The sequence below is a fragment of the Neofelis nebulosa genome, chromosome 2 (genome assembly GCF_028018385.1).
Source record: "Neofelis nebulosa isolate mNeoNeb1 chromosome 2, mNeoNeb1.pri, whole genome shotgun sequence".
Classification (NCBI taxonomy): Eukaryota; Metazoa; Chordata; class Mammalia; order Carnivora; family Felidae; genus Neofelis; species Neofelis nebulosa.
In genome coordinates this window covers 51,666,077-51,691,148 of record NC_080783.1, presented here as the reverse complement: position 1 = coordinate 51,691,148, position 25,072 = coordinate 51,666,077, and the positions used below count along the sequence as shown (strand labels likewise).

General features: G+C 36.7%; 1 protein-coding gene across 5 annotated transcripts in view; it reads right to left on the bottom strand.

Moving 5' to 3' along the window:
- PDE1A (phosphodiesterase 1A) overlaps nt 1-25,072 on the bottom strand; it is a 326,360-nt gene that overhangs the window by 301,207 nt on the left and 81 nt on the right. For 2 of the 5 annotated variants that reach the window (XM_058712176.1, XM_058712177.1), the window contains exon 2: nt 22,903-23,013. In XM_058712176.1, the coding sequence (XP_058568159.1) occupies nt 22,903-23,013 (111 nt within the window). Of the gene's footprint in view, nt 1-22,902; nt 23,014-23,240; nt 23,407-23,729; nt 23,841-25,072 lie in introns of those variants that run through there. The other 3 variants (XM_058712190.1, XM_058712181.1, XM_058712178.1) reach the window with 3 other exon arrangements.

The following is a 25,072-nucleotide window of genomic DNA, read 5'->3' as shown; positions in this document are numbered from 1 at the left end:
TAGAAGCCTGGTTCCTGTCTTCTTCATTGAACTCTGTAATATAATCACTTTAAGAAGATCATCTCTTTTTGTTTCCTTATATGATAGATGGAGTTAGCACATGGTATTACCTCTCAGGGTTTTCAAGAAAATTAAAGTACAAAATAAAATTTGAATTAATTTTTTAAGTATTGGAAAACTCAAGTGCATCATTTTTTAACTATGGCTAACTGAACATGTATTTATCATTGTTGTCTCCTAAAACTCTTCTAACATGACAGTAAGGACATAAAAATGTTGTAAATCCCCCAGAAGGACAAACAGCATTGGAAAAAAGATAACAAGACACAAGAGAATAAACTCATAGTTTAGAAGTTTGAAATGGAGGAGTGGAAATCTTAGAGTTCCAGCTAGAAACAGAAATTTCAACTTTTAACCATGAAAAGACACAAGAATTGGAGGCATTTGGCATTGCATAACTCAGAGAATCAAAGTGGGACTAAAAGTAGGGTTTTATTTGAAAGCCAAAGGAAACAGAAGGTAGATCTTCATTTTCTCCCTCAGTACCTAGCAACTACTGCTCCCACATCATTATGGAAGACTAGATATTTATTTTCTGGTGAAATTAAGCCACAGAGGTAAGAAATGTGAGTTGCTATATTTAAAAAAAGTAAACTAAGTAAAAAAGAAAAAAACTAAATGCAAACTATATAATAAATGGTATGACCCCATCTCCTTTCTTCCCTCAGTTCTAAAATGAAGGCAACCAGATTTTAATATCCTAGACCAGAGATTAAATTATTTTCCAATAGAAAATAAATGGTTCCAGGGAAAAGACCTGTAGATACTGGCATTTTGTACCTAATTAAATGTCTAAGTACCTCCCACTCTATTATGAAGCCCACAAGTCAACAAACACTAGCTATTAACACCAAGCATCAATCAGCTTTTAGTGTCTGTCTTTTAAAATTGAGCAGACAGCCTCTTTGAGGAAAGTCTTTAACAGGAAAGACAAACTGAAACAAACACACAGAAAACCGTAACTCAGTAGAAACAGCCTATTCAAGGAGAAGAAAAATTGTTAATCAACAAAAATGAACTTCAGAGCTATAAAAAGTGTTGCATGCATATGAAAAGAACAGAGTGCTACAAATAAGAATCAAAATAAGGAGGCACCTGGGTGGCTCAGTTGATTAAGTGTCTGACTCTTCATTCTTGCTCAGGTCATGATCTCAGAATAGTGAGATCAAGCCCCACATTAGGCCCCATCCTGAGTGTGGATCCTGCTTAAGATTCTCTCTCTCTCTCTCTCTCTCTCTCTCTCTCTCTCTCTCTCTCTCTCTCTCTCTCTCTCTCCCCCCCCCTCTCTGCTCCTCCCCTGTATGTATACACACTCTCTCTTAAAAAAAAAAAAAAAGAATCAAAATAAGAATGAGGTCAGATGGAGGGATTGGTAGATATTCAAGTTTTTTAAAATTATTTTTAAAGCAAAAGTGGATGAGAGGAGAGGAAATATAAGAAAATTTGAGGCTTAATCCAGAAGGAGCAACATAAAAATCCCAGAAACAATAAATGAAAAAAATGAAAGGAAGAAAATTATCAAATTAAAAATGGAGAAACTTTCCAAAAACTGAAGGGCATGGCTGCATTTCTAGATTGAAAGGAAAAACCAACGCCCCAGTACAAAATTTTCACACCAATGTTATTATCATGAAATTTCAGAAGAAAAAGGAATAAACAGAAATTCCTGATTCATGAGGTTTGGAGAGAACATCACATGAAAAGATCAGAGCTAAATGGCACCAACCCTCTTGATAGCAGTACTAAAGCTAAAAGACAATGAAGCAATATTTTTAAAATTATGAGAAAAAGTAATTGTTAACATATGATTTCAGAGTCAATCAAGTCAATTCTATATCAAAACAGAATAAATACATTAATGAATATATTTCTCAAGTGCTCTATTTCAGAAAGTTATTAGAGAAGATCATTCCTTAAATGAGTGTAAACCAAAAAAGCACGGGATCCAGGAAACAAGAGACCCATTCATTAGGGTATTGAAGGAATTTCCCAGAATGAAGACAAAGGGCAATCCCAGGGTCATCTGTGCCTTAGGCTTGGAGAACCCCAGATGGAGCCGAGGACAAAGGCTGGAAGGACAGTGTCTCCAAGGAAAAGAGCAGGACAGAAAAAGCACATGATGTGCTTGGAAATGTGGGAAATATATTGAAGGGTATTTTACAATTCTTTTTCTGAATTTGGAAAGAATTAGTGATAGGTATGCAGTAATTAAGGCCAACAAAGAATTAAAATGAGATATTTACTAACTCCAGGAAAAACAAGGGGGCTGTACTCTACAGTAAATATATTGATATTCCATTTCTTGGCTCAGAAGTGAAGGCAATTCAGTCATAAGATGATAAATACCAAATATTGATTCACTGGAAAGGTAACAAAACTACTTTGGGAGAATGGGGGAGGGTAACTCAAGAGGGCCATCGTTAGAGCTTGGTCTAAGTGCTAAATTTTCAGCCACTGTTATATGAAGGCAGTAGATATGCTTAAAATCAATAAATCAAGAACCAACTACACTGAGTTATCATCTTGAAATATAGATAATTTATAGGAAGAAAGAATTAAAAGATAAAGTTGATGTCTCAGGAAGCAGACCTAGATAGTGCCAAGAATTAGGGGAAAATAAACTATTGTCATTGTCACATGGTACTATTTTATTAGTGTAATAAAAATGAGAATTAACTTTTGAAATTAAAATTGTTATAGAATGTATAGGATTAGTACCAAGGAAGCCAAATTTATATTTCTTTAAAGACCCAGTCAAAGCATATGACTGTCAATTTCAGACATTCAGGTACATCTTTGATGCCCTATTAATAGGAATCATGTAGTCTCAGATCATATTCAAGCCAATTTTCAAAGAGAGGGAAATCAAGAGAAATCTCTAGGAGCTAAGAAAGAAATTCAATTTACCAACAATAAAATGCATAGTATTACCTAGGGAATATCCCACCAAGGATCCAAGGATGCAAAGATTATTTGGGCATAAGCATAGGCCTAGTAGCAAACTTCAAATAAGATCAACCCTGCAATGCTAAATAGGAAATTCAACAAACATTTCAGAAGAGTAATTGTTAAATATCCACATAATCCATGTATAATTATCCCAAATTAGTTTGTTGCACAAAAACAGAAGGTTCAATTTCCTGGAAAAAAAACTAGATGTAAAATATATCTACAAGTGACCTTTACATTAAAGTTTTATAATCCATTAATACTAAGACCCACAAATTCTGTGTATAGTGACACTGTGACAAAAATCAAAGGAAACCATGACTTTCACTTCTCTTTCTGCCCGATCAGCACTTGTATGTGGTACTGAATGGCAGTTGCACTTACACCAAAGTGCGTGTCTAAGTATCATCATTTTGTGTGACTGTTTTATAAAATTTCAACCAAGACAAGCTTCACTCTTGGTATTACAGTCATCAAAGAAAGGGATAATTGCTTGCTTAGTGTGTGCAGATTGCAAAATGGTTTGGATCTCAAGAAGGAACTTAAAGTTTGAATTATTTAGGTCAACTAAAGCTACTATTAATGCAAACAGAGCAAAAACCCTTATGTAGTAAAACAATCTCCATATCCTTGTGATTAAAACCATATTTCACAATAGTCCTTCATTGCATACTTGGCCTATTGCTACTGCTGCACACATTGAAATGTGTCGTAAATACTACAAATGGTAAAATTTCAGTCACTGAAGAAAAGTGAAGGAAAAGCCGTTATGTGTTCTCATGACACTTGTAAGGTTCAAGTGTAAAAGAGGATTGAATTTCCTTAACCAAACACAGTCTCATTATTTTCCAAAGCCAATTTTTACTGTTGTATGGCAATATTTAAAAGGCTGTTGTCAAGGAAAAGCATCCTAAAATTAGAACTGCGAGCTTTGTTTTCTTTGCAGGAATGGCCACACTCCTAATGGCCTCTTCTGTTTTGAAGAGAAAGCCTAATAACGAAAGGTAAAAGATTTCACAGGGGGCTTCTATAAACAGGAGAAGAATAAAACTTACCAGATATCATTTTCACAAACTGTATTTCTTGTATAAGCTTGTCTATACATAATATGTGTCTATTTTATCATTCTGGGTCTTTGAAAAGAACGAAAGTTCACTGACCCTGGTATGTCATTCTAGAAGTTCATTATCTATCTCCTTCTCTACCTCCAATCTGTTGACCTTATCCACTTTTTCACTGTCCATCATTCCCCCATATTCTCATCTCTCCCCTCACCTTAAACCTTAAAGAGGCCCTCAGCCCTGCTATCCCCTTCTTTATCCATGGCACTGGTATTTCCTGGCAAAATATGAACTCTGTAAACCCAGTTCTGCATCTGCTCTGCGCCTACATGGAAGCGGCTGAACTGAATGTAGCAGGAAAAAAGCACCCAGGGATGCAAACCGATCTCACTTTAAATATGTGATCGAGATGGATACTCAGCACTGCCCACCAGTTCCACTGCATTTCCTTAGTCACACTCCTTGCTGAGCCGACTGTTTCACACCTTCTCCTCAAATCTCCACTCCCTCTCTCCCCTCCTCCTCTCTACAAATAGTCTCTTATTTCACTGAGAAAATAAAAGTAACCAGAGGGATCATCACCAAGTTTTCACCTGCCTACTTGCAAATGTTCCCAAACATTCTGCTTCCCTCCTGTTACCATGGATGAGCCATCCATGCTCCTAGATCTGGTCTCTGCACTCAAGCAGTCCTTACCTCTCACCTATTCAAGGGGATGGAGATCCTCCTCTCTCTCTCTCTTTCTCTGTGTTGATTTTTTCATCCCCTACAGTATCACTCCTGTCATCATTTCTCATCAGGATTCTCCAATAATATCCCCCACAGTAATAAACTCCTTTAGTCTCAAAGGGTAAAGGAGCCATTGCTTTATCTCTAGGGTCTCCTTTATAGAAAATTAAAGAGTTAGCTGTATATACTGCTCCTACTTCTTCACCTTCAGTCCTCTCTCTACCCACTTCTATAAGGATTTTTGTTCTTTCATTGGAACAATGATTGGAATGTTTTTGCTTCATTGGGAGTATTTTTCCAAGATTGCCAAAGACCCCCACAATGCAAAAACCACTGGTCAATGCACAATCCAATGCACATGATGGCTCAGCAACATTGGACACTTGACATTTGCCATTCTTGTAAAGTAGTCATCTTAGGCTTCCAGGATGCCACAGCACACTGGCCACTCCTCCTTCTCTTTCCCTGACTTATCTTCCCAAGCTCTAAATGTTGGGGTACTTGAGGGTTCAGCCCTGAGTCTCATCTCATTTATACCCTTTTTAACTCCCTACATATCATCTAGTTCCATGATTTTAAATATATTTGTATATTGATGACTCACAAATTTATATCTTCTGCCTTGAACTCTCATCTGTCCAGCTGTCTATATGTTTGTAAGGCCACTTGAATGTCTAATAGGCTTCTCAAAATTCATGGATCCAAAAGAGCTTTTTATTTTCAGCACCATCTTCCCCATTTCAGGAAATGATAAAGGTTAATATTCCCTTATCCACAGCTGTGAAACTCTGAAAGTTCTCAACACCAAACATTTTCATTTGGCAGTAAAACCTGACCTGACTTGAACTCATTTGGAAGCAAAACCTGACTTGAACTAGTGGAGGCCATTTATTGTCTTTATTTAAGTGAATACTTGTATGTTTTGTTACAGAAATATCCATTGGGAACTACCCTAGACCCCTCTGGGAATAATTAGTAAATTTTGGGATAGGTACCTTGTTACCTTTCTGAAATCTGAGTTAAGAATTTGGTAACATTTAAACCCAAGGGTTTCAAATAAGGGACTGTAAACCCATTTGTTCAGGATCTGTCTCTCTCTCTCTCTCACTCTCTTACACACACATGCACACACACACTAAAACAAGGCATTAAGCCTCATTTTTTTCATTCCACACACTCCCACATCCAATTCATGAGTTCTATCAGCTTTAATTTTAAGTATGTCCTAAATCTGAACACTTATCATCTCCATAAGTACGAATGTTGCCATGGACAACTGCCTTAGCCTCCTAATACATCCTCCTAATTCTAATCTTATCTTCCCTGTTCCCCATCTTGTCAGTGTTAGCTTCCACAAAATGACCAGAGAAGCCTTCTCTCTTTTTTTTTTTAAATTTAAGGTATATAACCTGTTGATTTGATACATTTATAAAATACAGTTATAATTATAAACTTAAATTTATGTATAAATAATTACCACTATAGCATTAGCTACCACCTCCATCTCTCCACATAGTTACCATTTCATTTTTGTAGTGAGAACACTTAAGATCTGCTCTGTTAGCAAAATTCAAGAAATGATACAGTATTATTAGCTGTACATTAGATTCCCCAAACTTGTTAACCTTATAACTGGAAGCTTGTATCCTTGGACCAAAATCTCCACATTTCCCCCACCCTGCAACCCCTGGTAACCACCATTCTACTCTCTGTTTAGAGAAGTCTTGTCCAAACATAGGTCAGATCCTCCACCGTGCTGCTCCAAAGCTCCAAAGACTTCCTACCAGGCTGAAAATAAAATCCTAATGTCTTATCATGACCTGTTAGGTCTTAGATGATCTGCCTTTCACCTTTATCTCCTTTCTCAAGTCTTTCACTCTCTCCTTCACTCACTGTGCTCCAGCCCTCCTGGTCTTGTTTTCCTCAAACATATCACATGCACCCTGCCTGACGGGCTGTGTGCTCTTGCTTCCCTGTGTCTGGGATGCTATTGCTTTGGGCCTTGGTGCAGCTCAGTCCTCACTTCATTAAATCCCTCTCTACCAGCTGCTATTGCGGAAAGCCCTTCCTCGACAGCTCTTCTAAAACAGCAACTTCTGAACCTCCCAGACACTTTGTCACCTTACCCTGTTTGCTTTTATTAAAATTACATTGCATGTTTATTTGTTTGCTTATTTATTATCCACCCTACCATCCAAAGGTAACTCCATGAAGGGAGAGATCAAGGGAGGGATCTTGACTCTATTATTTATCATTGTATCCATGGTGCCTAGAATAATGCTGGAGCTCCCTATGTACCCAGTGATGAACGTTCATTGAATGAACAAATAAAGTTGTATTAGTAAGTCCACTGAGTTGGGTTAATCAAATGATGTTAGTCCTACTTTCCAAAGTATCTCAATATTTTTACAAGTGTCAGTATAGTCCTGATTAGCTTAAGCTGCAACTTTATTTCTGATGACTCCCATTCTTAAGATAGTTCTCATCAGTGGCTAAGACTTGATTTACAAAATGATCTGAATTTATTGAGGACATTTTTTTATTTCCTTATTTCTGAACTAAACACTTCCTCTTTCTAGGGAATCTAAGTTTGCCTGGAAATAGGTTCCCACTTCCAAAGTGCTCTCAAGTGATTCCATCATATTTCTTGTTTTCCAAGTGCTATAGCTATCAGTAAATTAACCAAGTTGTCTAAAATAAGAAGTAAACATTAACTATTTTAGCATAGAATAAGAAATCAAAGAAATACAATAAAGGTAGACATGAAATACTTTTTAGCATTGCATATGGTCATTTTTTATCTAGAAAAGTAAAACAGTTTCTGGTAAGAAATAAGAAAATTTGGGGACACCTGGGTGGCTCAGTGGGTTGAGTGTCCAACTTCAGCTCAGGTCATGATCTCATGGTTTGCCAGTTCAAGCCCCACATCAGGCTGGCTGCTGTCAGAGCAGAGCCCGCTTGGGATCCTCTGTCCCCTTCTGTCTCTTCCCCTCTCCCCATTCACATGTTCTCTGTCTCTCAAAAAAAAATTTTTTTAAAAAAAGAAAATTTGTTGTAATGCCTCCTGTAAAATTGAGGGAAAGTATATACAATAAAGTCATTTGGGGACTAATGCCAAGAAATCTTTTAAACTGGATATTAATATTTTGGTTGTGAATTTCATTTTGGAACATTCAGTCAATAAGCATTATGTTATCTCTCCTTAACCCACGACTCCACTGTGGATAGATGGGTAGTCTTTACAGAGGCATCTTTTGATACATATTTTATAAATATTTATCCCTTATTGAAATATGATTCACATGACATGATGAAGTCAAAGAACAAAAATATTAAACAACAGTTTGAAAATGATGACTTTAGTTCAAACTTCATCACACACCTTGACTTTGTGTCTGGTAAAAATAAAACTCAAGATCTGTTAAAATTGCACAATCACATCATGAAATGTCAAAACTACTTTTCTTTGCAAGTTTCTCTGTGAGGCTCTGTACAAACAGAGGATTAGTTAGTCTTCAACTCAGTAGTGGACAAATAGCTGGAAGCTAATATGAAGTATTTAGCCTGATGGCCTCTAAGTTCAGTCAGCTTATATCCTTCTGTCTGACTCACTACGGTTTGGAAACTTCAGCAGGCAATTAATTCTCCCAGGATAAACGGGTCTTCACTCACCCAGAATTCCCTGGGCTTCAAGGTCACATGAGGCCAGAACATTCACTCATGACTACAAGATATTCTCAACATAATCCTAGTTATTCAACCACATAATGAAAGAGAAATTTGAGTTTTACTAGTATGAGTGGTATAGAACTTAGGAAATTAAATTCTTGCAGCAGTCATTCAATTATTCAGTCAATGTTTGAATCTCTTCTGCCTCCTACCCATCATATAGTTACCCAGAGTCAAATTTAATCTCATATTTGGGAGAGAAATGGGCAAAAACAAGCATACTGTCTTACACATAGTTGAGCCACAGAAGAAATTTACAATAACAGCTACCATTTTTAGATGTTTATTATACACCAGACACAGGGTCTGTGTACTTTGCATTATTTTTACCCCTCACAACAATCCACTGAGATAATAAGTTCCTTTTTATAAGGTTTCTCTTTGCTGTTTTTGTTTTTATCTGTGATGTAGTCACATCCCCAGTATTTTCTACTGGTCAGGTTCTGATACCTCATTCTCTTCCTTTCTCCAGAAACAGTTTAAATACCCTCCAAAAAAGTTTCTTGATCTTCCAGACTGAATTAATGTTGCTGCTGAACTACAGCTTTACTAGCTACATCATTCAAATGTCAAGTTGTTGCATATTGCCTATTGTTATTTTTTTTATATTGAAACATTTTTCAGTTCTTACTTCTTGCAATATACTATGCTGGGCACTGAGGATACAATAATAAGCAGATGCATTCCACCTTTTTCCTCTTGTTACCTCGATAAGAGGAAGAGAAGGATTACCTAAAATGCAGAACAATTAATGGACAGTAACAATAATACATGAAATGCAAATAGAGTATCTAGAAGGGTCACCTAATCTAGTCTCAGATAATCATGAATATTGTTTCTCTGACTTTAATGATATTCTGATCGGGCTCCAACTTTCCCACCTGGTCTTTGAGAAATTCAGCTTCAATATGCTTACAGTCTCATAGATACTTCTTTTCACCAGCCTATAATTCCTTTTTCATTCAATTTAAATTCAAAATCTTCTCTCCACAAACCCCTTTGTCATGTTTTTTAAGAGAAGATTTTGCCAGGCACTGTTCTCTTCACCAATAAGACTTTTGGCTTACGAAAGTTAAAGACTTCTGTTTTACAGAATTTAAAGCTGTTACTCCATCTTTAAACCAAAGGAGTCAACTAAATTTTATTTTAATTCACAGAAAAATTGATAAACATTGGTAATAGATGAACCAATGGTATACGTCAGTTTTGAATAGACAACTACTTTATATAAACCATTAATTGTGAAGACAAAGCAATATAGAGCTCCAAAAACAAATGTCAAGGTTATTTCTTTAGTATTTTCAAGACGATTGCTTAAGGAAGAACAAGGGAAGGAAAACAAAAATTTTATCAGATTGTTTTCTTATCAACTCTGTATGGTAAGAAAGGATATGTCATGAAAGAAAAGTTGAATAAAAAATTAAAAAAATGAAAATTTATACAGAATTTCAAATTAAGTTCTTAAAAAATTTATAACATATCATGTTATTATATTTGGTTATGCATTGTCTGCCCACAAAATAGAGGTAACAAAATAAACAACCATTTCACATATGTGACTTTCTCAGATGAACACCCTAAAAATTAGCTATGCTTATCCAATGTAGCTAAGTGATACATATCCCAAATTAGCTCTTGGCTGCCACATTATTCATATACTACTTACCTGGTTTCCACAATTTATACCCCCTACTGCTTTGGTTCCATCCCTCTCTCTCTCTCTCTTTTTTTTTTCTATCACTTACTCCTTTGACCCAATCAAAAATTAGCAAATGTTTCAGAGCTTATGAATGTAAAAACTGAGGTCACGTTTTTCTTACCCTCCCCTATGTAGGTAAAGATAACTTATACTGGAGTGATTCACATAGTAGAAGAAATATGTAGGTAAGGAGGAACAAGATGGAAAATCACTTTCTCCTTTTTCATTGTGGTTGCAAAGAAGAGGCCTAGAAGAGTAGAAACTGGGCCTTCCCATGCCCTGCATGACCTGTTGTCAGGGCAACAGGATGTGTGGGGAGCCCTGGCCTTCCCAGTGCCTGTTGCCAGGGTAACAGGATATGAACCATCTTTCCTTATGCAACCAGGCAGTTTCCTTGCCTTATTCTACGATTCTACGTTTCTCTTCTATTTGATGGGAAATTACATTTGTTCACAGAAACCTAAGAGGAACACAACTTCAGCACAGAGGTCATTGACAAATCATGTATTGGAAGAAATATTGTAAGTAGGGACATGCAATTGATATTGTTGTTGGTGGAAATAAGTGGAAGAGAGTTTTATCGAACTGATTTTCTGAAAATAGAGACTTCAATTTTTATTTTCATAATCTTTTCATTGGATCAGAGAAGTAAATGATAGGAGATGATGAGATGGAAAAAAGTAGAGTAGTAGTGGGGAAAAAAACTGTGAAAACCAGAGAAGTATTATCTGAAACATTTATAAGCCAATAGCTTAATTTTGAGTGTATATCAGTTGGCAGTTTTTGTGCAACAAACATCTTGCAGCTAGTGGCCAAAAACAATAAACATTTATTACTTCCTTATGACTTTGAGTAAGTTAGACAGTCCCAGGTGACTTCACTCACATGTCTGGTAGTTAATGGTTTGGTTGCTTTAAGAGGGGACTCAACTGTAATGGTTTATATCTGCTTCACATGCTCATCCTTCAGTAAGCTCGACCAGGCTGGTATAAGAGTTCCAAAGAATGGCAAAAGAGAGTATACTCCAATGCATAAGCCCTTTCCAAATCTTTACTTGTGTCACATTTGCTAAGATCCCACTGGCCAAAGCAAGTTGTATGGCCAAGCTCAGAGTCAGTATGGGAGGGATGATCCAAGAGTGGTTATTGGAAGTCACAAATTGGGCCATATTGCAACTGTGAACAAAAGCATGGAAGAATTTCTGGGAAATAGCTCTTTGGAAAATTTGAGATATTAAGGCAGCGATTTGCTAGAGGATGAAATATTAAGAGAGTCACATTTATAAATACACTTTTTTAGTCAGTACCAGTTGGGTGTACTAGAGATTTTGAGAGTTCTAAAGGTTAGAAAGGAGGTCCTTAACTCCTCTAATAACCGTCTCCAAATGCAGTCTAAAAGAATGAGAAAAATGTTGTGTGCCTTTACATAGTTTATGTTCTCTGTGGGGAATGAAACAGAATAAACTCCATTTAGATGATTTTTCTAAAGTAAACAAAAAGAGAAAAGATTCAGCTCACTTTACTTCAGGAAAGAACTTTATTATATGCATGAAATCCTTTATAACAAGAAGAAGCAGCATAGGAAGAATTAAATACCTAGGTTTATTTTTTGAGAGAGACAGAACACACAAGCACGCATGCATAAGCAGGGGAGGGTTGGAGGTGGAGAGAGAGGGAGAGAGAGAGAGAGAGAGATAGAGAGAGAGAGAGAGAGAGAGAGAGAGAATATGAATCTCAAGTAGGCTCTACACCCAACACAGAACCCAACACCAGGCTTGATCTCATGACACTGAGATCATGACCTGAGCTGAAATCAAGAGTCGGATGCTTAACTGACTGAACCACCCAGGAACTCTATAAAATACTTATAACCTATTTTAATCAACAAAACCCCTGGCTTTATTCTTATTTATAAATGAAAATCTTCAGAGACAGACACCCAGATATCTCTACTATGTAGACATAGAGTCGTTTGTTTTTCTCTGTTGTTTGGGATATCAAAGGCCAAATAAATTAAAATAATTTTATAAGTGTCCAAGCTCTGAAGGGACAAGATGATTTAGGAAAAGTCAAATTCCTTTGAAGATACTAGCTAGGATCATTGTTAAAATAAGCTGATTAAAGAGGTAATGGTTGTACATGCCTAAGAGAAGGAGAGAAATAGAACCAGGGAGTTTCTGACATCTAAAGCATTTGCCAAGTGATAACTCCCCTTGGAGTATGCAAAACTAGGCAAACAGATGGCAGGATTGTGGAAAAATCAAAACAAGAGAATAGTTTTTAATTCCTGAAATATCAGGTTTTATAGTGAGTCTGAGTGTTAATGGAATTATCTAAGTCAGTGTTGTTTGGAAGAGGTATGGGCTTAGGAATCTGGCCTTCCCCTTACTACCCAGGACACATTGATCAAGTCATTTAATGTCTTTTGAGGCTCAGTTTTCTCATCAGAAAAACTGGGAATAATTGTGCTGAACCACACAGATCAAAAGAAAAATCTTTTAGAAATTATAAAGCAAAAAAATTATAAAATATGATTAATACTATGATTCAATTATGAGTTTGAGCTAACTAAGGAATATGATTAATGCCCAAGTTGTTCAGTATTTTCTTATCCTGCCCCAAAGGCAGTTTATTTTGAACCAAGTCTTAGAAAGTTCACCTTTTTTAATGAATATAGTATTTTTGTCAAATTGGCTTACATACAACACCCAGTGCTCATCCCAACAAGTGCCCTCTTCAATGTCCATCACCCATTTTCCCTCTCGCCCACCCCGCCCCACCCACCCTCATTTTGTTCTCTGTATTGAAGAGTCTTTTGTGGTTTGCCTCCCTCCCTCTCTGTATGTATCTGTTTTTTTCCACCTTCCCTTCCCCCATGGTCTTCTGTTCAGTTTCTCAAGATCCACATATGCGTGAAAACATATGATATCTGTCCTTCTCTGACTGACTTATTTCCCTCAGCATAATACCTTCCAGTTCCATCCACATTGCTGCAAATGGCAGGATTTCATTCTTTCTCATTGCCAAGTAGTATTCCATTGAATATATAAACCACATCTTCTTTATTCATTCATTAGTTGATGGACATTTAGGCTCTTTCCATAATTTGGCAATTGTTGAAAGTGCTTATAAACATCGGGGTACATGTGCCACTATGAATCTAATACAAAATCTATTTTAATTTTCTTCTAAATCATCAAGCACCTGACTCATACAAAACTGCAAGAATCCTTTGATCTTCCACTCTTATGCAGAGTTTAATTATGGCTGACCTCTGTTTTCTTGAACACTATGAACACTGTATGAACACTTTCTTGAACACTATGAACACTTAAAGCCTATGAACACTGTACTTAGGACTCTACTATTTTTTCATGCCTTAATATAAGCATATCTGAGTAGCTATAAATAAAAAAAAATTTACCTAGAAGAAATGATCTGCGTTGAGCATTTTCTCAGCCTATTTGGTAAAAATTTATGTTTTTAATTATTTTATAAAATGTAAAATAAAATACAATATCTTTAAACAACTCAGGAAACTGTAGTTTAAAGAAGAAACCAAAAAAGTCATAATGTTTCATTTATATGCCTCTCATGACCTATTATCACTTTTATGTGCTTCTTTGACAATAAATAATCATGCCTAATACTTGCTCAGACCAGATATTTGGAATACTGTGATTCTCATGAGCCTTTAACATTATCATCTGTTTAATGATGTTAGTGAACAGTCCCTTTCCTATCCAAAAGGCTTATAGCACAGACCTTTTGGATGGGAATCAGACTTGCTCAAATATTTACATTTGATTAGCTGATTGAAATATATTAGAATAAGGGACAAAATCTAATACTATAATGGTAATTTTGTATTTTCTAAAATGAATCAGCAAAAGGAAGGACTATGGGACATGACAGTAATTACTTGGAAGTCAAATCCATTGAGAACCAGACTGGGATAACAAAAGACCTAAAGAATGATTTTCAAGCCAGAGTGACTCAGGAAATCAGATTGGCCCTGGTTTATACATGATTATAGAGCCCTAAAATCAATTCTAAGTCCACCACATGACACTGAATAAAGGGTGCTGAATCCATCAAGGCAATTCTATAGGTGAAACTCCAAGGCTAGCCCACTTCTCTTCATCAGCTCTCTCTCCTTACACACCCATCACTCCTTCCCCAAGGAAATGTAAATCCTTGAGTATAAAAGCCTGGGAATCTTGGCAAGAGCACCTCCATTGAACTAATAGAAGGTCTTCTTTTCTCATCTAACAACCTGACTCTCTCCACAGATTCTGACGAGAAAATTACTTTAAAAAAAATAGAATTCTGCTTTTCCATATAATATTAGTAATAATAATGACAACAGCTAGAATTCTTGAATTCTGGACACTGTTCTAAGATGTTCTTAAGATTCATTCACTTAATCTTTTTAATATCTAGGAGATACATAATGATATCATTCCCACTTTACAGATACGAAATCTAAGGCATCAAAAAATCAATCAATTTAGAGAAGATCATATAGCTGTTAAATAGCAGAGTTTATATACACATAAGAATGGTTAAGATTATGGAAATATTAATAACTACAGTGTTTTGAGAAGGTTACTGTGTGCCAGGTATTGTGCTATTTCTTTTTTAAAAAATTTTTTTAACATTTATTCATTTTTGAGAGAGAGAACTGAGCGTGAGCTGGGGAGGAGCGAAGAGGTGGGGAGACAGAATCCAAAGCAGGCTCCAGGCTCTGAGCTGTCAGCACAGAGCCTGACGTGGGGCTTGAATTCATTGACCGTGAGATCATGACCTGAGCCTAGCCGAAGTCGGATTCTTAACCAACTGAGCCACCCAGGTGCCCCTATATTTCTGCTTTTTAATATTTATTTTGAGAGAGAGAGCCCATGCATGCATGTGTGCAAGCAGGAGGAAGGGCAGAGAGAGAAGGAGAGAGAGAATTCCAAGCGGACTCCTTGCTGTCAGCTGAGATCTCCATACAGAGCTCAATCTCATGAATGGTGAGACCACGACCTGAGCCAAAATCAAAAGTCAGGTGTGGGGCGCCTGGGTGGCTCAGTTGGTCAAGCGTCCAATTTCACCTCAGGTCATGATATCATGGTTTGTGAGTTGGAGCCCTGCGTCAGGCTCTGTGCTGACAGGTCAGAACCTGGAGCCTGCTTCAGATTCTGTGTCTATCTCTCGGCCCCTCCCCTGCTCATGCTCTATGTCTGTCTCTCAATAATAAATGTTAAAAAAAATTTTTTTAAGTCAGATGCTCAACCCCTGTGCTATATTTCTTATACACATTATTTTACTTAATTTGCACTACCTTGATTTGGGCAATATGCAGATACCCAGATCCAAATGCTTCCCTTTCAAGTGGAAAAACCTTCACCTGAAAAAGCCTTTCAGGCCTCCCTTTGCCACTTTTCACATTCTTTCACAAAGGAGGAAGAGCACTTGGTTGGTGAATTGTGAATAAAGAATTAGACCTGGGGGTGCAAGCTATCCTTTTCAGAGAGTGAGGAAGGGATATTCTGCTTATACAAATCACAGTCTCATCTGTGAAAGCACATTTAGGAGGGCAGACTTTGCCCCTGCTGAGGAGAGGTGTCATTCATTAACCCCACCCCGACCCCAAGATCTCATGAGGTTTTGTCTATGTCTCAGCTGAAAAGGCACCTTCTAAGATAGATCATTCCTAACCAAAATACTTTCCCAAGTAACTCTTGTGCATTTTCTTAAGGTCAGTTCTTACTCTATATTAACTTATTTTTTTTTATAATTCACCTTTTTGATGTTTGTTTCCTCTACTAAACTGTAGGCTCATCTACCTAAACTAGTGCCTGACACAGTACACAACCAGTGGGTATTTACTGAATGAGTGAACAAATCAAATAATTGGATTTTACAAATAAAGAAAGTAAAGTTTAGAAAAGTTAATACATTTTCCATGGTCACACAGCTAAAGGACAGATGGTATTAGAAAATACCTGACTGATTCCACAGTTCAGTTTTTAATCTCTAAGGTATTTTACCTCAATGATATCTATTCTATAAATATAACATAATATTATATAAGGACTGAGCCTTACAATAAGATTATATTTATACACCAGAATAGGTTTTTTTGAGGTGGTTTTCTTTATTTTTATAACTAAAGGACACACTTTTAAGCTGACTTTTCTGATAAAACCATCAAAACTATCATATACTCAACAATGTGAGAAAAGAAATTAAGATTTATCAACAATTTCCAAAAAAGAGCATAAACATTCTTCTTTGACATTTGAAACGAATCTACTATAAGCTCTCAATATCAGAGCTTTGTCAGAAAATTGGTGGTCTAGGCATATAAACCAGGTTTAGATGGAAGACAGGGAGTTATTTAATGGCTAAAGATATAGAGCATCTACTCCAGTTCTCCATAGACTGGCCAAGACTGGCTTCACCCTAAGCATCCTGTCTGTGTGAGAAAGTGTGTGTTGGGGGGTAGTGGTAGGGGAGAGGGTAAGAATATAAAAATGGTCATGTTGATTCAGCACTCTGTTACTCTATTACAGAAGGAATGTATTAGTTTCTTACTGCTGCTGCATCATATTTAGCACAAACTTAGTAGCTTGAAACAACACAAACATATTATCTCCAGTTCTGTAGGTCAGAAATTCGAGGCAAGTTTCACTGGGCTAAAATCAGTTTTGGCAAAGCTGCATTCTTTTTGGAGGCTTAGAGAAGAATCCGTCTCTTACTTTTGCAAGCCTCTAGAGGTTGCCCACATACCTTGCCTCCTAGTCTGCTTCCTCCATCTTCATCATTGACCAAGACAAGTTGAGTCTTCCTCACATCAGAGCATTCTGACCTCTTCTTCTCCCTCCCTCTTCCACTTTTAAGAACTGTTGTGATTACATTTGGCCCAGCTGGATAATGCAGTCTCATCTCCATATTTTAAGGTCAGCTGACTAGCAACCTTAATTCCATCTGCTACCTTACTTCCCCTTTGACAGATTCACAGATTCTAGGGATTAGGACATGGACATGTCTAGGGGGCAGTTCTTCTGTCTACCACAAAGCTCATGGACTAAGTTTTCAGAAGCACGACTCTGCATCCTTTTCTGTGATCTTTCTTGGTAACTATTCTGAGGATGTCTTCTTTTGTGCTTTGAAAGTAAGATGAATAAAAGCTTTACAGGTAGATGAATCTGTATTTAAATGCAAGCTTCGCCAGACACTAGCTATTTAACCAACTTAGGATAATTACTTTTTGAAATCATTGGAAAAGTAAGTAAGCATACAGATGTTATATTTGGAAAGTTCTGACAACTAGTAGATGATAAGCAAATATTACTTTCTCCCGTCTTCTCCATCCCTATTCTATCTGTGAATCTATCTCTACTCCTCCAACCTGACCTTAGGCCCTATTTTGGCAACCTGACTGATCCTCCAACTTTGAAGTCAGAACCACTGTAAGATTCCAAATTTTATTCATTCATTGATTCATTGAAAAGGATTTATTGCATGATCTACCACATTCCAGGTATTGTGCTAGGTGCTGGTGATCCAAAAGCAAACACAATGAACATAATTCGTGCCCTCAGGAACTTGTGGTCCAGTAGTGAAGGTAGATTTTGTTATGAAAAGGGAAGTCCAGGTTCTTTTACGAGCCAAATATAGGAAACTGACCTAGTGTGAAGGATCAAGAAGGATTTCCTTTGCAAGTGAAATTTAAGACAAGATCTTTGAGCATTTCTTAATAGTGTTCCTTAGTAGCATTGTGAGTAGGATAATTCTTCCTGAAAAAGGAATTTCCCAAGCTCTGGAGGACATTTATCATGCCTGAACCCTGCTGCCCACTGAATACAGAAACATCCTCAGGCACTGCAATAACCAGAAGCATCCCCACACATCTCTAAAAACATCACAGGGAACAAAAGCAGCTCTGGCTGAGAGAGGAGAAAGGAGTGGCTCCCTTGGGAAGAGAGAACAAAATGAGTAAATGCAGATGGGTGGTACGCAATGTTTCTTTGGGACAACCTTGAAGCTGATTGGGAGGTGGCCACAGAAGGAGAGGTATGAAAAGAGGTTCCAAATGTGGAGCAGGTACAGGGTGAAGGATGCTGAACTTTTAAGGGAAGGTACTAGAAGGCAGGATAGTAAAAGGATCAGATCTGCTAATCTATAATGCTGCTTTATCCTAAAGTATAATTCCAGTTTGGGAATATGGTGCTAATAGCTCCTGTCATTTTACCTGTTTTGCCAATTTTCATTCTAAATATGTATTTCTGCTACATCTTCTTGGTGATAAGGGTTTGGGCAAGTGCATCTGAGAGCTGTTCAACACACTGCCCTCTTTAATTACAGTTACTTTAAATTAGCTATAGGGTTATTACACATTTCCTCCTTTCTCCTGCACTCTCTTCTTCTCTATATTTTATGCTTCTATTACTGATGATTGTGTTTGCCACCCGTCAGAGGAAAAAAGAAAAAAAAGCAGCTTAGGTCTTTCAACTGTTGCATTCACAATTCCACATCTTAATATCTGGACACTTGTCAAGATACGGAGGTAAGCATCTATATGTGCAAAATTAATTCTCAAATATTAAGTTAGTTTAGTGGCACCTGGGTGGCTCATTAGGTTCAGCCTCTACCCTCAGCCCAGGCCATGATCTCTGGTTCACAAATTAGAGCCCTGCATTGGGTTCTGTGCTGACAGCTCAGAGCCTGGAGCCTGCTTCAGATTCTGTGTCTCCCTCTCTCTCTGCCCCTCCCCTGCTCATGCTTTGTCTCTCTCTGTCCTCAAAAATAAATGAAAACATTTTTAAAAATAAAAAATAAGTTAAAAAATGTTAAGTCCGTTTCTAACTGTAAAATTCTCACAGGTTCTAGTCCTACATTTATAAAAGCTTAAAGGATTGGCAATAATTACTATGAAGTAATGAGTCTTAGATTTTTGTCAATAGTTTGTAGTTTTAAGTAGTTTAAACTTTCCTCCCTTCTGTTGAACAACTGGAAAAGGTAACACTCGGAATAAGTTTTTGTTATAATGTCATGTTCACTGGAATTTCTAGTTGATCACAGTTTTCTGGAAAGGCTGTCGCCCCTTGCATTAAACTCTTAGAACAGTGGCATTGACTGGAAAGAGGAGTACCAATGTCTTAAAATGTTTTTTCTGGGGCGTCTGAGTGGCTCAGTTTGTTAGGTGTCTGACTTTGTTTCAGCTCAGGTTATGATGTTGAAGTTTGTGGGTTTGAGCGCCGCATCAGGTTCCATGCTCGCATGGAAAATTTTTTAAATATGTTTTTTTTCTTTTAAATCCACAGCTGTGGAGCAATTTTACATTAAAAATAACAATGAAAAAGTACCATGACACAGAGAACAGAATTCCTTCTAAAGTTGGAGGGGAAACTGCATAAATGAAAACAATCAAAATCTTCAAATCAGTGTTCCTCATGAGAATCAATAAACTTAACAGTCTTTGCAAAGACTAGTGTTAGAAAAATGTCCTTAGTTTGCAGGAATTAGTACAGGTCCCAGAGTCACAGAAAACTTCTGAACCAGAAATTTCATTAGGTATTGAGATGGCAGAAGAAATAGGAAATGTTTTCCAGGTCCTAAATAACCGATAACGTATGGACAGGTATATGACTCTTTGTAAGTGTTGTTTATGAAGGGCATAATGCCATAGCCATTCGCTAATATTTCCAACATCATGGATGGTGAGTCATAGTGTAGAATCTGAACTGTCATATTGAGAGACAAGTTGGTGGATTGAAGATGGATTGAAGAAAGCTAAAGAAAAAAGCCATAACTATAAAATAAAATTAATAAAATAAAGCATACAAGTCTACATCAGAAATGGGAAGAGGAAAGGGTTTCACCTTTGTTTCCACAAAGGAACAAGAGACTTCTTGGCATATCACCGAATATGGTGTCTCAATTAAATATTATATGAAGGAGATTAAAAAGGGACTCAATGAAAAAAATCAACAAAGAGGTAGAGAATAATTGATATTTTAATTTAGTTTACTGATGTTTCACATGTGCTACAAAATTTAAAAATTATTTCTATCAACTCAAAAAAAGTGTTACAAAATCTTATGTTATATGATATTGCTTATAAAATATTTTTATAAATATCTACCTACAGTAGTTCATGTTTCCATATTTAAAGTATACTTGAATAAACTTTATTTTACTAACCTTTGTCTCTATTTTTATTTAACCTCAAAAACGTACATATTATAAACCTACTTAAAAACAGAATGTCCTGTTGAAATAAATCAATGTATCTTTGAAGTTAGATACAGTAAAAGTAGAAAAATCATTTTCTAAATATCTAAAAGTCCTCATTGAGCTTTTGAACAAACTAAAAAATTATTGCAAAATTGTTTGATAGCTTTCATGAATAACATAATTTTAATTGCCAACACTTAAAAAGTGAAATTCTAGAAGTAGAGATTATAAGAAGCTAAAAATCCTGTTTGAATCAATATTACATTTTAAATAGGCAAGACAATTCCAGCAATGGAATGAGGAGACCCTCATATCACTGCTATGAATGCAGACTACACAAGAGACCATAATTAAACAATTTGGTTGCCATTAGTCATGCAGATTTTAGATTTAGAGCTTCTTGTTTTGAAAATTCTAAACCTAGAATACTGAAAATGTCTTAAGTCAAAGTACAAGTTAAAGTAATAGTACCAAAATGCAAATTCCTTCTTTCTTTGATGCAAAGGCAATCAGTCATTTCAATCAGTTTGGTAATAATAATAATTTTTTAAAAAACTAGTTTCAGTAATTTTTCCCCTAAATGATCCTTCAGTGACTCTATGGAGGCAAAATACCAAATTTACTTAGTACATGCATGTATTATTATATCTTACATCAATGTTGGATATCAAATCATGAAGCTCTAGTGCTGAATGACTCTACTGAAATAAAATGAGATTGATCTTTGAGATCACTTGATAAAGTGAAAGTCAGATAACTGCTCTAAAATGTCAGGTAAACACAAAGTCACTTTTCAATTTTTTTAAGACATATGCACAGATTCACTACCATACATCTTCATACATTTAAGTAACTACAGAAAAATAAAACAAATACAAACAAAACAAACAAACAAGCAAAAACATCCTGTCCTGCTAAAGGGAAGAAAATCTAAACTAGGTTGTAATATGATCTATAATTTTTCCGGTACAGATGTTCATCTACTAATTAGGTTAGGACAAATCATCTGATGACTACCAATGTTTAATTTTCATCTATGCTAATTAATTTTGTAAGCTGTTACTTGCTTTTATAGGATTATTTGTTTCCTTAGAGAACCACCTCCCCAAAAAACTGTAATTCTGGTCTTCAATGGATCTTGAAAACATATTTCTCTAATTCATTCAAATGATGTAAGATGGCTTCCTTTTTAAAAGTTCTCTGTTAAATGTTGTTTGCATTATTAGTGAGCTCTATACTAGTGCACTGTAATGTCATATGTTACTTCAACTGTAAGAAAATATACAGAAAATACTACTTAAATATACAAACATCATTAAATACATTCAAGTGGAGGAAAGTAGAAGGAATTTTTCCTCTAAACAAAGTTTAACATAATTTTTCTTTCAAAAAAATCATAGATATAAAAACAACCACATTAAATTTACTCAGATGTTGCAATTTATACAACAGTATGTAAATGCAGCATTAGAAATATGAATCCTAGAAAATCTCTATTTTGCATGGTATAGGATTCCTTCAGCTATGATTATAAACAAGAAAATATATTTTCATTTCAGAACTACAAATATGCTGAGCAATTACACTGGCCTGTATATATTCATAATGCAAATTTTTATCCAAATGTTAAACCTGATTTTTAAATTATAATTAAAATAAAGCATGTATACATAGGGTGCTGGAACAGATGAACAGAAATTAGTAGCATAGACAGAAAAAAACTTAAATCTTGTTTAAATAGCAAGGTGAATAGCAATGCAATTAAAGTTTGACCCAGGTACTTACATTTCATGTTTGACATAAGCACATCTCTTAGCCCAAGTTAGTAAGGTCTATTTTATACCATGAGCTACTGTGTATTCTCAGAAGAAGTGAATTGGTTAATTTAAAGCCAAAACTCTCCAATAAGTTTGGTATCCTACTAGTGTTTTTACCACATTTTTTCTTAAGCAAACATTATTAATTAAGACAAAGAAGAAGCACAGTGGAATATAAGTATTTATCATATTATTCCTGCCCTTGTGTTTTCAAAATCTAATCACATAGAAATAAGTATCAGTAGTACTCTTTTTTTATTTTACTGAAGGAAATTTTATTTCTGCAAGTATCCTGGCAAGCAGCTTTTCTAGTTACTTTTCTGCATATCTAAACCACATATCTAAAGAATATATACAGAATGTATAAAGGAAACCATGTGTTGTAACAGTCAAGTGAATTCTCAGGGAGTTACCTTACTTTACATTACACATACAGGTGCAAAAAAGACTATCCATCCTTCAGGCAAGTTGTTAGCTGACACTCACACATTTTATTTTTTAAGAGAAAATCTTTCTAAAGGAAACACTAGTCCACAAAGTCAGATATTACGAACAATTAGTCATATTAATAGTCAAGTTTTGGGTGGGGTGGTGGGAATAAAAACACAGAACCAAGCAAAGAGCTTACTCACATTCCTTTCAGGCGTTGCCACATTTTTTCAGTGTGTTCTCCTATCAGATACTTAAGAGGGGTGTTTTCCAATTCTTCAATTTCTGTAGCAGTAGACCCCATGATGATATTCCTAGGGCAATATAGTTACAGTCAGTTTCAGCAGCTAGAACAAGCATTCCTCAGACCACTACGAATCTCAAACAGTTATACAGTAGCATCTCTCATCTATCAAAATACTGCAGATTTACAAAGCTGAGGGCAGCCTCTGCCAGAATTGCTACTGACTTTGACAGGCATATCCACTCTTCACATCACCCAACCTCTCAAGCAGACAGCAGTATAAACAGATCCTCTGACCTCACAGGAGCAATCCGCACATGTGAGCCTGCTACTGTACTACTGACCGACTGAGTGTTCCAGCTCTCCCCAAAAGCAGCTCATCTGTTACCGTTCGGTGCACTGAAGCACATCAGAATTCCTACAGTTTACGAGATCTATTATGCACAAGAGAAACGTGAATGACTTTAGCGCACCAGAAGAAGCTGAATTCCCTTCTACCAATAGAAAGAGGGCAGGATGTAATAAGAAAGCAGATGGTAGGAACCAGTGTCAGCAGCACCACCCTGAGAAAAAAGTGCCCGTTTTAAATGCCAAGGTTTTTGTCTCTTCATTGATCTGGAACCAACAGTTAAAGATATATCATGCCCTAACAACAAACGCAATAAAAATTAATGGCAACAATGAGAAAATAACACATAGAGCCATGCAGAAGACAGACCACGGAGCTCCACAGGTTGTTATTGAAAGACTATGTACATCAATGATGCTGTAATCATGCTTATTCACCTTCTCCTAGCAACTCCACACAGTAGGTAACTGCCAATTTAACCAGTAGAAAACACGGCAGCTGCACACAGCCTGCTCCGTGAATCCTTTGGGGGTTACAAAATAAATAAAACGAAACTAGTGTGGAAGAGTGTGTGTGTGTGTGTGTGTGTGTGTGTGTGTGTGTGTGTGTGCATGTGTGTGCTGAAGTAAAGGGAATGTGTGAAGGTGGGGGGAAGAAGAAAGGGAGAGAGGGAGAGAAATGGATGCTGTGCCGCTTGTGCATTTTAGAAGAAAAATGAGAGAAAGTGAACATAAAAGGAATCAGAACTGAGTCATCTGCCAAGCTCCCAACACATGGTGAGCTTTCTTTGAAACCAGCACAGACCCTGAGTATGAGCTCCACAACAGCTATTGCTATCCGCAAGCTGCTAAGAAAAATACACTTAAAAGCAGTATCTCTTCTTGCTTGTTTAGAAAGCCAGATGTAGTTTTATCCTTCCCTACAAGATACCTTGCTATTACCGATATTCATATGTAGTAGACACGTGATAACATCTCGTATTTATTGAGTACTTACTGTATGTCCGACCCTGTTCCTAGTACCTAACAGTTTACCATTTTAAAATTTTTACAAAAACCCCATGAATGGTAGGTAATATTCCCATTTAACAGTTTAGGAAATGGAGAAACAGAGATACTTCCCAGATTTAAAGCCAGCCCTTTAAAGTGGGCACTATCTATGATTTTACTAACAAGGCCTTCCAATATAAAGTTACTATGTGTGTCTAAACACTGAGCGCATCTGGTGGTCAAAATCATAATATCTGTAAAAAGCATCTTTGTAAATGGTTATAGAAAGTGTCTTCTGGGGCGCCCAGGTGGCTCAGTCCTTAAGCATCTGACTTCGGTTCAGATCATGATCTCACTGTTCCTGAGTTTGAGGCCCCCCCCTCAGGCCAACATGAGCCCAGCTGCAGGTGAGCTCGTGCCCCACTTTGGTGAGTCCTGCTTTCCTGCTTCTCTCTCTCTTTCTCACTCTCTTCCCCTCCTTGGATTCTCTCTGTCTCTGCCCCTAGCTCCCCCTCTGCCACTCTCTCTCTGTCTCTCAAAAAAAAAAAAAAAAAAAAAAGTGTCTTCTGATTTACAAATTAGAAGAGGTGAGATTTCTGCGCTATTTGGGCAGAGTCGTATAGGCCTCTTTTCTGGGTTCCCATAATAACTTCACAGAAAACTTTCACAGCGTCCAGAGCCCTTGATGTCCTGCAAATAAAGGAGCAGGATGCCCTCAAATTCCTTTCATCAGGAACCCATTTGGGTGGCACAAACCTTGACTTCCAAACGAAACCATCGTCTACAAAAGG